This window comes from Rhipicephalus sanguineus, chromosome 4 (genome assembly GCF_013339695.2).
Source record: "Rhipicephalus sanguineus isolate Rsan-2018 chromosome 4, BIME_Rsan_1.4, whole genome shotgun sequence".
NCBI classification, from domain to species: Eukaryota; Metazoa; Arthropoda; class Arachnida; order Ixodida; family Ixodidae; genus Rhipicephalus; species Rhipicephalus sanguineus.
Window position 1 is genome coordinate 19,196,485 of NC_051179.1, and position 13,996 is coordinate 19,210,480.

The 13,996-nt window shown below is 46.8% G+C and overlaps 1 protein-coding gene across 2 annotated transcripts in view; it reads left to right on the plus strand.

The window, feature by feature from the left end:
* LOC119389535 (neuronal acetylcholine receptor subunit alpha-7) overlaps positions 1-13,996 on the plus strand; it is a 264,755-nt gene that overhangs the window by 161,048 nt on the left and 89,711 nt on the right. For both annotated transcript variants that reach the window (XM_049414460.1, XM_037656852.2), the window contains exon 2: positions 9,829-9,968. In XM_049414460.1, coding sequence (XP_049270417.1) covers positions 9,829-9,968 — 140 coding nt within the window. The remainder of the gene's footprint in view (positions 1-9,828; positions 9,969-13,996) is intronic.

Here is a 13,996-nt window from a genome sequence, read left to right on the forward strand (position 1 = left end):
TTCTCTTTACGAGTGCGTCATTGCTTTTCGTTGTTTCGCAGTTCTTATCTATATCTTTCATTTTGATGATTTCCTAGCGGCTTGCCTCGAAAGCGTTTACTTTTGACTCGCTCCCTATCCGCCGTGTTAGCAACAGGAGACATTCGTCCGCAACCTCGGTCGCTCTCTTCTTATGGCTTCCGTGCCTCGTTTATGTCTTCGAAGCAAGGATGGCTGCTCAGCAGCGCCTGACAGGCGCGTCTAGCTGTCCTCCTCTTTCTCCTACTCCTACTTCCTACTTTATCTGATCTACGTCAAAAGAGCCCGCTCTCTCCACGTCAGCCGGGGCTGTATACGGACGGCCTTCTCTATACTCCTGGCTTCCTGCAACACGTCTACCAGTTTTCCTAAGTTTCGTTTTTCTTCCTCGCAGGCTCGCAAGTAGGCGGTGATTTCTCACTTGCCTCTCTCTCTCTCAGCCATCTTCCTCCTTTCCCCACATTCTTTTGTTTCCGCTCGAGCACGGAGACGCTGAGGCGGACGACAACGTCGACCCAGTAGCCGAGAGCGCCGCACCTTTACCCTCGCCTTCTTGCTGCTGTGCCTGGCGTTGTAACTTTTGATGGAGCGCGGCGTTGATCGCGCACCAGCGGAGCCCATATATAGGGCCGGCCTTTCTCCGGTAGTTTCTGAGCGGGCGATACGCGTTTCTTCGCCTTTTCCCCTTTATTATTCATTTCCGAGGCGTGATCTAACCGCCAGCTGCTTCGCGTCGTCCTTTCCTTTGTGCCGCCGAAGGCGTTTCGCTTCAGTAGTCTTGGCTTCTTTTTTTTTTTTTTTTTTTTGTGCGCACGCGTCCGTGTTTGTGTATAGGCTGAATGTTCGGGGGGTGTCGTTCTTTAGACCGAAGACAATGCCGCGCCTATCTCGAGTTTCATTTTGCTTCCGAGGCCTCCCCCACGATTTGTGACTTTTTTTTCTTGGCTGCACACGTCGTGCGCGCTGCTATTTCTCTTCAAAAGTTCCAGTGGCCATTCAGAGGGAGACTTTGGTTGAAGTAAATGTATACAAAACGCGTATGAAAATGCGCATGTACGTGGAGGGTAGTAGGGCGGAATATCCTCGATAACGACGTTACACACGCAAAGCGTGATAGGAGAAACGCACATTCGTTTCGGCTTTGGGAAGCTTCACGATATATATACTTTTGTTTTGATGCGACACCGGTACTCGTCTTGAATTTATAAGATCAACTTTATTTGCTCTTACTTTTTAAATATTACGCGCAGTGCGGCTCTGTTATTTCCTTGAATATTTCTTTTATGCAATGTCTGTCCGCAATGCAGCTTTATGCACCGAATTGGCCAAGCCGCAGTGTGCGCAGCCACACGCGCTCCTGGCTTTTCTACAAGCATCCCGAGGTGTAGGCCTTCTCGGTAATTTATTACCCGTGGTCTCGCCGTTGTCTGTCGTAATACAGTAAGCTTGCCCGCAGACGCCAGTTCTCTTTCTATCTTATCGCTTGCCCCAGAGTTCTGTCACTCTTGATAACGGCATCGTTCTTTATACATAGCCACTGCTACTTCGTGATTCAAATGTCCTAATGCGGCGGGAACTTTCACTGTAAAATCTTTCTTTCTTTCTTTCTTTCTTTCTTTCTTTCTTTCTTTCTTTCTTTCTTTCTTTCTTTCTTTCTTTCTTTCTTTCTTTCTTTCTTTCTTTCTTTCTTTCTTTCTTTCTTTCTTTCTTTCTTTCTTTCTTTCTTTCTTTCTTTCTTTCCGAACGAAAGACTTCGTACCAGCAAGATGGCCTTAACCGTTGCCCTTATCTAAATTTAGCACTATTCCCTAGCGTTGTCACCGCATTAGCCGTATGCCAACCAAAACTTTCTTGGAAGCTTCGCTGACACCTCATGTTTCCGGAGCCTTGTAGATTTTGCCTTAACAAATGTCGACGTCCCTTCCGCACTTCGACCACCCTCCGGCATTCCTCTGTGCTTCGTTTAAAAAGGGTATTGCCACCACAACGTGAGAACAGTGCAAGCGAGCTCCTCTCTTTCTGGACGCGTCGCGCGGTAATACCGTCCTTCTCCTTCCTGGCCTCGGGCAGCGCATTAAGCCCCATCCGCTGTCCACTATAGCCGGCGTGTCAGCGCGATAGAGGAGAGTGCCGCGGCGCCTGACGCGATTTCGGTGCGGCCTTGCCCGTCGGTCTTCCCCCAACCCAGATCCTAATCAGATTGTGCGCGCGTACCGGACTGCGCCCGCCGGATCCCCATTTCCGGCCAAAGCCGCCGGCCACGGGTGCTGAGTGCCGCCGCCACTGCGATGAGAGAGAGTGTGTAGAGGACAGGCTGCTTCGTTACTCGGTGAGCCTAACTCCATTTCTCAGAGAAGAGCCTGTCAACGCCCCTATTCGCTCAACTCGGAGGAATCTGCTTACTCATTCATTCATTCATTCATTCATTCATTCATTCATTCATTCATTCATTCATTCATTCATTCATTCATTCATTGGTTCGTTCGTTGTTATCGTGAAGCTGTCGTACCCTGTGCCGCCGCCGCCGCCGTCGTCGTCGTCGTCGTCGTCGTCGTAGTAGTAGTAGTAGTAGTAGTAGTAGTAGTAGTAGTAGTAGTAGTAGTAGTAGTAGTAGTCGCGCAAGTCACGTGACCAGAGGTGGGAGTGAAAGAAATTAATAAAACGAAATGATGATGACGCGCTCAAGCTGATGATGATAATGCAAAATGGTGAAGGTGATGCTCTAAAATGAGACTGAGCTGTCTTAGTCAAACCTCGCATACACTCCCGGGGTCGCAGCTACGCTGTCTGACGGTTTTGACAGCGTAGAACTGGCTGAATTTTTTTTTATGCCGTTGATCATCATGCTACGGCTACTTCAATTGCTTACGAGACAGAGGAGGAGAGAGAAAGAAAAACTGGCAGACCCTTTGGCAACGCTAAGGAAAGCGCAGACGAAAGCCTATATGATCTCAAGAGACATTAACTAAGTTACTTCGATGTTCTCAGTGGATTGCATTGCCCTTCCCCCCTCCCCATGCACCTTTCTGCGCCGTCACTGACAGCGTCACAGCATGTCATCATTGCCCAAATGACCGCGCCCAAATGACACATGCCCAAATGACCGCGCCATAAACACATAGACCATGGCCATTGGCTGACCTGAGAATCATGAGCTGCATATTTACCGCGGCCGCCGCGGGATGCCGCGACGAGCGCGCGCGCACGCGCTCGCTCGCGATCACGCTGAACTAAGCCGCGCGTTCAAAGAAAAAAAAAAAAGAAAAGAAAGGGCTCAAGGCACGGTGAAAGGCTCAAGGTCATGACGCGCGCGCTGACGAACGGACGCAGCTCCTTGGCCTCCTCTAATACCTCCCCACCCTCCCCCACCCGAGCGCGTAGCTTTCAGCGCGCTCGCTGGTACGAAAGGAGAGGAGGGAATGCGCTTAAAGCGTGCGACAAATTCCTGTAACTCCGCTCGTACTTGATTGATTCTAAAACTTTTTGCGGCAGTTGATTCGTGAGGCAGTAAACTCCCTTGAATGAGCAATTCGATGATTACATGGAAAAGTGTTGCAGTGCCCCTTTAAGAAGCAGAAAGATAACACCCGTTCAAACGCCTAATGGCTTCAGGACAGCCTTGATGGCGGATAAGGGCTCACTCTCGACTACCCTGAACAAAGCTTTCAGAAAAAGCCTAATTGAAGTTTATATAAAACTGATGAGCCATGACTAGCTTGTATGGCAGAAAGCCAATAAAATCTGCTTTCTGTCATGCGAGTTAATCGTCGCTGAACGGCTTCGATGAAATATAGCATAAACAGCGAGATCGAGTTTTAGTAAGCGCTGTAAAAGCCATAGTAAGCGGAAACTTGTTGAGCAACGCTAAAGCCTTTAGCGCGTTGCGATGGCAAAAGCAGCATAAGAAGAAACGGTGGCATTTCGTGGTCGTTTTGCATATCGCTGTTTATCGGAATTCGCTTCACATTGCGCATCCCGAGCACTGCGCAGTAAAGTGCGTGAAGACTGCACGTGATCAGCATATGGAATAAGTCACACTTGGTGTTACGAAGAACCATCCTCTGTAGATATTTAGCCTCTCTAAGTAGGGAAGGCATAGCGTGGTGAGTAAACAGCGCGATTCGCAGTATTCGATGAACGAGTTGCAGGTTTCCCCGCTACCAAACTTCTCACGTTGACTTCTTGCGTTTACATAACACACCTCACTTAAAACAATATTTCAAAGGCGTGGCGAATTTCATTAAGGAAGAATTACGTTATGAAGAAAAGAAAACAACGTGACAACAAGGAAACGTCTACATTGGGCAATGTTAGAAATGGGAAACCGCAGAATTTGTTTCGCATCTCTTCTCTTTCTTCATTTCTTGCAAACGCAATTCTACAAGTTCGGCAGACAGCTTCACCGCTCGGAACCGCACCGAAGAGTGAGCGAACAAAATCAAAGGAAAATAAAAGCGTGAGGCATAAAGTTTCACAACAACGACAGAGCCGTACGAGGAACATTAGTGCGGAGCGCCTCTCAAAGGCTTCGCGTCGTAGCCTGCAACGCTGCGAGCGGAGGTAATCCGTGCGCAGGCTTACAACGCGCTGCCTGTAACACGATCTTTTTTCCCGGCGCGACCAACAGTCTTGAGAGGAGGGACAGGAACCTCTGCCCGCCGCGAACGAGAGCCCCCGTTATACGACACCCCCCAGTTTTATTGTCCAGTCCAACTCTTGGCCATCACGTCGCTTTGTCGACGTCGTTCGCCGAAGGAGAACGTACCTTACTATGCTGGACAGCATGGCGTCTGCGTTAGGAAAGCAGTCAAACACTACTAAGGGTAGGACAAACAAACAAGCGAACGAGTGAGCGATCAAATAAGGAAGCAAGCAGGAGCCTCGGTTGAGGAGACGACGTGGCCCCGACGGAGCCCCGTTTAGGCCAGCTGTGGAGGCCATGAGCTTGCGCCTTCCTCGCGATGTGTCCTCCAGGATGGCTGCCGGAGAACGTGAGCCGCCATAGACTGTGCTCGCCACCTGACACTACGCTGATAGCGTACACAAGTGCTGCGCTACACTTCAGCGTGCTCCGGAGCATGGCTCTGAGGGCCACATATCACAGCGGCACTGTGATCGCCACTTCTTACACTGGTGTGGAGGGTTTGTTTGTTGCTCTACCCGCTGACTCGGGCGCAAAACGGCGGCCATTACTCCGAGTGCGTTATTGCGGTGACTCTTGGTCTGACCAGCGGCACGCACGGACGCTGAAAACGAGATCGTCCGGTGCGGGGAAGAACATAAATCGAGCCAGGGAAGAAAGGACGTGAAAACAAAGCGGATGGCACTTCGAACAGGAGGTGCACGAATTGCGATGGCTACTCTGAAGAAGAACAAGAAGAAGAGGAGGAGGTCATCTCTTTTATGACCCTTACTTAGGAGGAGGAGGAGGAGAAGAAGCTGTTGTCAGCAATCATTGGTGGAAGCCGTCGAAGGAAGATTCGTAATAGCGACGCGATCCAAAGTACAACTCTGACTTTGATTACTCCCATGTTTCACGTTTATCACGGTCAATGTGTGCGGTAATTCTTATTTCACTATGACGACGCTTGCTTAAAGAGAATGCGGGAAATAAGGCAGGTGTGTTCTTGGCGTTATTTGAAGCACTTCATTCTGATGTCCCAACTTACTTCCGACTGCGTAGTAGGCACTCCTTTCATTCGCGAAAAAAAAAAGAAAAAAAGAAAGAAAGAGTCCCAAAGCATAGGACCAGGTCCCTCTTTCTTTAATGAGCTCGTGTGCGCGTGCGAGAATTGAAGAACGTGTTGACATTTCAGCCATTACATTACATGACATTACTTTCAGGGAGTTCTAATGGGCTAGTCGTAATAGATCCCGCGATTGTCTGATGCACAGAAGAACCACGCACAATCACGATGTGTTCAAGCAGAACTCAAGCGCTTGTCCATGTCACGTCTTGTGTTCGTCTCGCTGGCGCTCTATTCCTTCCGCAAGCATGATGTAGTCCAGCCGGTACTTATCGCAAATGTCAGCGTCTTCAAAGAGGTGCTCAATGGCTTTCCTAGCTTTGTGATGGACTTTTGATTACCATGGGCCTATTACATTGGCAGGCGAGAAAGGGTGTGCTGGAGAGGGAAGATCAATGGCAGCGCTTGAGGTGCTATCGTGTATGACTGATGACTCCGCACGAGAAAGTCAAGTGCACAAATATTATGACAACACCGGAGACCGTTTATATTGACCTACGGGAGCACTTCGTCCGCTTGTTTGTCTTCTCATTGCGTGGAGCTCGGAGAATGTAGAGCTCAGCATGACTCGGCGTATAGGTCTCACCGGATCTGGCGTGGAACACTCACAACCCGCTGACTCAGAGCTACCGGCGTAGGGACTATGAAACGCTGAAGGCGCACAGATACACGGCGAGCGATGCAGCGACTCCCGCGAAAGGGGCCTTCTTCTGCTTTCTTTTTTTATATTGTTAGCAAACGGAAATAGAAAATCACAAAGCATCCGCGTATGACCTGGTATTCCAGGAGGCATCCTGTTTGCTTTCGCTTTAAGCGCAGCTTCTTGTTCGCCGCCACTTTGCTTTATCGCTTACATATTCTCTGGATTTTTAAGTTCCCGTTTCGAATTTCTCCGCGCGTGCTCTTCCCGCCCGTTTATTGCTGACTCACTGCATGCGATTTACGCTTCGACGAACTCCGTGTACACGTGGATGCATAAGTTTTTGACTCCAATATCCACGAAAGGGCGCGAGCTCCCGGTAAATATTCGCACGACTGCCCCCTCGGAGTGCTTTCTTGTGTGGCCGCTTTTCGGATTTTTCTTTCCTTCTTTTTTTTTTTTTTTTGCCTTACGAGGCAGTACTGCGCGGATGGCGGAAATGGAAGGCTGGTTCTTTTTGAAAAGAGCCCCATTCACGACAGGTACTTGGCTTGGCTGTGAACGGCTGTCTTTTAGGGAGCGGGGCTTTACGTGGCGAGACCCCGAGGCTGTGTCGGTGTGCTTCTGAACAGCGAAATAAAACGTCGCGGCCAGAACCAATGCTCGGACGCAGGGTTGACGTGTCTCAGAACAGAACTGCGGAATGTAATCTCGATGGCCGATGGACAAGATGGAGTAGGAAGTGAACTCGTCTCGTTCTTCTTTCTTTTCCTTTTTGATTCTGTTCTCTCTCGTGCTAAGTGAAAGCGAAGCGCACACGCAAGAGTTGCGCACATTTCAGCGAGTACGGGAAACATATTTCTCGTTACTATGCGGCGCTAGTGAATGAAAATAATACTCGTAAAGAATATAGTCAAGCTACCTCATGCTCTTTCCATTTCTATGTCATACAGGTACAGCTTACGGAAAGAGAATACATTCAATTTTTCGGAACGTTGGCGCATGTTGTCGCGGCCGCTAACCTATAGCCTAAACTAGCCAGACCTTACTTAATGTGTTCCTTCAGCTTTTCAGGACCCACGAGTGCTGTATAAAGCACCTGTGGCTTCTGTAAAGCTCTTAGGTACACATTTTACCACGCCTAATTTCAGTAAGCACCCCACGCGTCTGCTTTTATGGAATGATGCGGACATGCTGGTAAAATATGTTGTCGCCTGCAGATGGAGATTGGGTCATGTTTATGGGCGAACGTCCTTTCTAGGCCTTAGTAATATAAAGATAAGTTCATCGATTATTCCTCGCATGTCAACGCACGTCGGCGGAAACAAGCAGCCCCTATACTGCTAATAGTGATTGCAAAAGCAGGTCACATGTTCACTTTTCTGTTCTACAGTTACGTGCAACTGGAAAAAAAAAGAAAAACAAATCTTCGGTGCCGTGCCTAAGCATACAACCCTCGGGTGTGGCACGCATGGTTGCCTCATCTTGTCTTCGTTGAAAACCTTGGCAACGGATCAAACACGCCGTATTTTTGTCTGTTGACACAGAAAACTCTAGACTGCAGTCATGTCGGCGCAGTTCATTACCTTGCAGAATTAAACTGATGAAACAGATGATGCCGAAGCTATAAGAGCCAGGCTAAGCTACGTAATGCCCAAGTTTGGAATGGCGTAAGCGCTGCTGAGACAACTTGCAGCGACCACTAATGGCTGAAGGACGTGACCCAGCGTTGCCGGCGGCATTCGCGAAAGCTCGCACACCGAACTTACCAAGGAAGTCACCCAGCGAGTGGCGCAACCTCAGTAATGACCGCGGGCTATGTTACTTGGGTCTCCAAAAGGCTCGCACGCCGCGGTAAAACACTGGAAGAGACGCCGCGTGCTTCGGCATTCTTTCAGAAGCACTCGGCATTCTTCCATCTCAGGCCTTCTGTACCTGCCTATACTGCGACAATGATGACGTAGGGTAACTTGTGCAGAAATTGTTCAACAGTAAATCTTTTTAGTTTAAATTGAAAACGTAGATAACTCTAGAATAAGGATAGAGCAGCCATTGAAGTCCTAGTGCTGTCGGCGCTTTGCTTAAGTAACAGAGGTCGAGCAAGTAATTTCGCTCGGTTCAAAATTTCGACAAATCGACTTGTTCGCGTCAGTGCCTTCGCGATGACGCCTATCAATGGCAAAACAATGACTTCAGTGGCATTCTTTGCTCAACTCGCATTATTTACTTAAGGCCTGTATCTTTTTGCTATCATCCGTCTTATTTTGTCAAGAGGTGATTGCCCAGTTTAGCAAGGTCCTGGGAGCTTGGTCTAAGCCTGGTTCAGGACTTGGATCTCTAAGCATATTGCTGCAATATCATAGGGCTTGTGGGTCTTGTGACACATTGTGTCACGAACATTACACTGCTTTGTGTCGCGTTAAAGTGCGCAGTTTCTTTCGAGATTGTTTTTTTCTCGGTGAGCCTTCTCGCTTTAGGCTGGTACCAAGTCCGAGCCCCTTCAGCCGCACTATAGGCCAGCTTATCAACTGCCCACACACAGAAGAGAAAATTCTGGGGCGCTGGCCTGCAGGGACCTCAGCTTTAGTCGCCATAAAGGTGTTTTGGACGTTTCTTTAGAAACACCAGATTGAACAACGCATTGTGCCTGAGCATTGTAGTCTTATCATGTGTTAGTCAGACATTGTCATAATAAGAATGGCTCTGGTGTTGTCATAGATTGTACTCCTTTGTAATTCTTTCATACCCTCTTTGACCTTCCCAAGTACAAGGTAGCATAGTGGCGACTGGAGCTTTTCTCAGGTTAAAGGGGCACTAAAATGAAACAATAAGTTAGTTTAGCCTGATCACTTATACTCTCAAAACCATAGTGTCGTCGATTTCACCACCGTAGGTTTGTTAGTAGATGAGAAAATCAATGTCTTTAGTTTCACATTTAGATTTCCCGCCAAAATTACCGACGGTGACGTCACGGATTTCGATATGTTTTTCGTATTTTGGCCACATTGGCTCAACGAAATTTCCTGAAACTTGGTAGGTCTACGACTGCCTGAGAAGACAATGTGCTTCATTTTCATTGATTAGGAACTACGTATGCCCCAGTACACGCCGTCAATATCTATGACGTCACGGCGACTGGTGCGGGAATTTCAAAGTGGCGTCTCCACCTGCATTTTCTTATTCCACATTTTCTCGCTTACCAAGCGTCTTCTCGCAGCAAGCGTGGTGACTTTGGTATCGTGAAAGAGTAATTTACTATTGCAAAAAACATCGCTTTTGCCTTTGGTGTCCCTTTAACGTCCCTCTCTTTCCTCAGTGTTTGCCTCTCTCTCTTTTCCCTCCCCCTTCTGTGTTGTTTGTATTGTTGCCTCAAGCCCCATAATGAACGATGGGTATTCTCTCTCTCTCTTTCAATGTTTGCAGACTCTGAACAAGGCCCGCACGAGCGGCGGCTTCTGACAGACCTGCTGGCCAACTACAACACCCTGGAGCGGCCCGTGCTCAACGAGTCCGAGCCGCTCCTCCTCAGCTTCGGGCTCACACTGCAGCAGATCATAGACGTCGTAAGTGGACGCGCCACCCACGTCGCCCCGAGACGCCCCTCTCGGAGCTCTTTCATTATAGCACAGGGTCTCTACCGTCGCTTACGACATTCAAACCTGCCCAAGGATTTCGAAGGCCCGACTCACGAAGCAAGTTGTTATCAATGAGAGCGTTTTGTTTTTCTTTAATGGCTGACCGTAGCCTCTTCCGTCACATCTAGAGTGGCCGTCTCGAAGACTACAACGGTTTGTTGAGCAAGTTCAAAATGTGTCTAGCAAAGACATGCATATTTCTCGACAAACATTCGTGTAGCGAATACAAATTTTCGTGTAATACCTGTAGTCCACGCACTGTCAACATGCGGTCTGTAATTACAATCTATAAAGTGCCGCGTTATTTGGCAATGGGTGCATGACTGTTGCACATAGAAAACGTAACATCTTTAGCGGTCAGTGCACTCTTTAATTTCGTTACTCATGTTCCCAATCTAATTATCCTAGAGGATTCACATGCGTGCGTGCTGGCAAACATTTTTACTGTATTAACGTTCTTTTTTATCTTTACGTGATATCAGATCTGCAAGCCTACTTCTTGGTAGATGTGGGCCGTGGTTGTACGTGAAACTCCCATTTATTACATATCATTGCGTGAGCACGTGACCGTCGATAATACTGACATCATCTTGTGATAGCAACCAGCGATCACCTTTGAAGATATGCGCCCTGGAGATGATAACACTTCGTTTGGTCCCGGTTGTTCAACAGGCACCTATAGGTACGAGCACTGTGTGTTTAAGACGTATACCATGTTAGGTCATCTATCTTCTATCAACGCCAACACCATTGTTTTGTTGTATTTTCTTAGCTATTGAGTAAGAAATTAGTTTTAAAAATTAAGCAAGTGGCAGCTTGCCTAACGTTGGCTGGGACAACCTTTATATTTAAGCATTATGAATGAATGCGCCCATCAACGCGGATTGTTAACCTATAGGACTTCCTTTTTCGAGGTTGTTACTTCGTGGGATGAAGCAAAATTCATATGTAGTGGTGGCATTGAAACATCGAAGGACGCCGACCAAGGTTAACAATGTTTACTGACGTGTCGGCCCCCACACGGGTTCCTTGTTCACAAACCATTATCCGCAGTCCATTGTGAACAATGATTCCGTCTGGGAGTCGAAACGTCAGCAAATATTTTTCGCCTTGGTCGGCATCCTTCATTGTTTCGCCAATGTTTCATCCCGACCAGACGAGATTTCGTCAGACCATCGACTTCGACAGCACTTTTGTTGTCCGTGTTGATCACATACGTTCTAACATTCTGAAATTTAAATCGTTTTTGCAACGCGATATGATGGAGGACCGTTGTATGTATACATCGCACCTGTTGAAGGCGCGGAAACGAGCGCTCCGCTGTCGACGTTTCGTTGTATACCGTCGTCCTGCCATTTAGCTCTGATAGCCCGTCATTCTGTTTCATGGCGAGTTGCGCGCGCTCGTGGGACAATGCGCCTCACATGTATTGTCTGAAATACGTGTCGCTACAATATGTGTCTTCATACATGACATATGTTGTGTACGATGCCACATATTCCTTACAAAACAGCTCCTGTCGTTAATAATTCGTTCGTTTTTATGGCACGGCACTCAACTTCGCTCATCTGATGTCGTTCTAAACGAATAGGTCGAATTTCACTCCGCATTTTTGTAAAGGTCGCGTTCTTTGAGCTCAGTGAATAACCTGGACATATTTGTTGATGCAACTAAGGGGCAGCCTTTCGCTGCAGCCTGTCAACTACCGCGACTCCGCGTGAACTCATTTAATATGCACGTTGCGCCAAGTTTTGTTACAATCCGAAATAAGATTTATTTCTTTGTTTTTGTCGAAATACTATTGGCTGGTTTTTGAGCTCCGTGTTGTGTGTAGCACAACCGTATTCGTTATGCACCGATTTCACGCACTGTGTCTCGTTGCACTCTATGACCTGATTTTATTCTCGATTTTTCAATGCGATATTACCATTTCCATTTTCGCTTTCTGTAAAGCGCAGGTAACGAGCGTTCACCACTGTCATTTGCAATTCTTAGAGCGGTGTACGTCGACCGGAAAACAAAACACCTCAATATATTTTGCCCTAAACACTGCACAAAATATGTCTTGCGACTATAGGGAGAAACTCAAGTCTTTAAAAAATCTAATTCAGTGTGAAGCGAAACCTTTTTTGAGCGTGAATCGCATTGAATCGTTGCAGCTATTGGATATTGACAGATAAGCACTGGACATTTCTGAATCATTACAGCCTACGCTGGTGTGTGGTTCACTGAGAAGCGCTAGACGCACTCAGACACCTATGCAAGTCCTCGAAGATGAAAAAAAGAAAATACTTAACTAGAAGAAAGTCGTTGATAGCCATGAATTCCGTAACTTTTGGGGAAACAGACCACACTTAACGCTGGGTTGTGATTGTGTGAGCATTTAGCTTAATTAGAATATATATGATGCAAGGATTTGAGTATGTGCACAGAATAATTATTTAATTATTTTTTGTTTGTGTGTGTGAAATGATAATATGAAAGCTAGCAATATCCACACACACACACATAAAAAGAAAATGAAAACCACGGTGATCGACTGCAGCATTTCACTAGTTGCTGGTAGAAAAAATACATCAGACACCAAATGCGTGTATATGAAACACATAATTTCGGCTCGGTCACAGACTATGCAAGGAATTGATATTTCGGGGCTAATAAATGAAAACATAACTGCACTCGTGCAACTAAATAGTGCCCTTGCAGTTTGTTAACAAAAACAACGATATTGTTGTACGGCCTCAAAAACAAATCGACATTTCGTGCGATGAGTTGATGTGGGTCGTTGACCACGCGAGGGGCTAGTACAATGTGCCTATATATAATAGACATGTCTGGAGAAAAGAAAAACATGCCTACTTCATTATTACGTTCGTTCGACGCCACAGTTCTTGGCTATGGCACCGAACACACAAATACAGGTCGATGGGTAACGAGATTTCATATAGGGTATTTCTATCCCCGCTATATAGGTGTAGTTACAGAATAGAATAAGGAAACGAAAGATAGACAAAAAAGCACAGTATGGGGTAGGGAGCAATAAAACATTCGTTTAGGCAAGTTGGTTCATATTTTAATTTTTTGAAGTGCAGCGCAACAAACACAGACAAAAAAGGCACAACTACAAAGGGCGAGCGTAGGAACTGCACATGTACGCCGCCCATCCTGTGTACTTGTGCCTCCTTTGTCTATGTTTCTTGCGTCGCTGTTCAGAAGCCGAGGTAGTGAGCACTTGACTCGATATTGGAAAAGAGATCAAACATGCGTAGATAGTTACTTGATGCGTATTAAGTATGCCCACGGCGATTTCATTAAGTCTATAATTCTGCCTTAAAAGAATGTCCATTCTGCGTCAGCTCGTTATGCAGCTACTTGTCTCTAAGGTTAGGACTTACGAAACCTCAACGGCCCTCCAATCGTCCCACCGGACTCGCAAGTAACAAGGTGAACAGCAAGAAGCTCGTTGCATCATAGGAGACGGGAAGGTGACCCGTATTTGATTACGGGCTCTTAGGATCAATTTTCCTTCGTCTGGCAGCGAAGGAGCGGAATTTAATTTCCGAGCCGCTGTAACGAGATTTCTCCGCGGTCAAAGAATGAAGCGTCCGTTTTCCTCAATTTTTTTTATTATCGGCGACCACTGCATTGATATTTAGTACGCTGTAAAAGAAGCGTGGGGATATCTGCATACGTTTACGAGTAATTGAATAAAGACTGCTTTAAGTAAATTGGGTTGTATTCATATATTCAGAATAAATGGCCAAAGGAACGCGCTACTATGCATGGACCGCGATGTAGGTAAGGCATATCAAATCGAACCACAGAATAAGTAGAGGAAGGCACTGAGTGCTGTGCAAATGTTACAAAGCACTCCATGAATTTATTTATTCGTGATAGAAAGACCACTGCCCCATAGATAAGGGCGATGTGCACTGTTATATACATTAGTTGGCTAT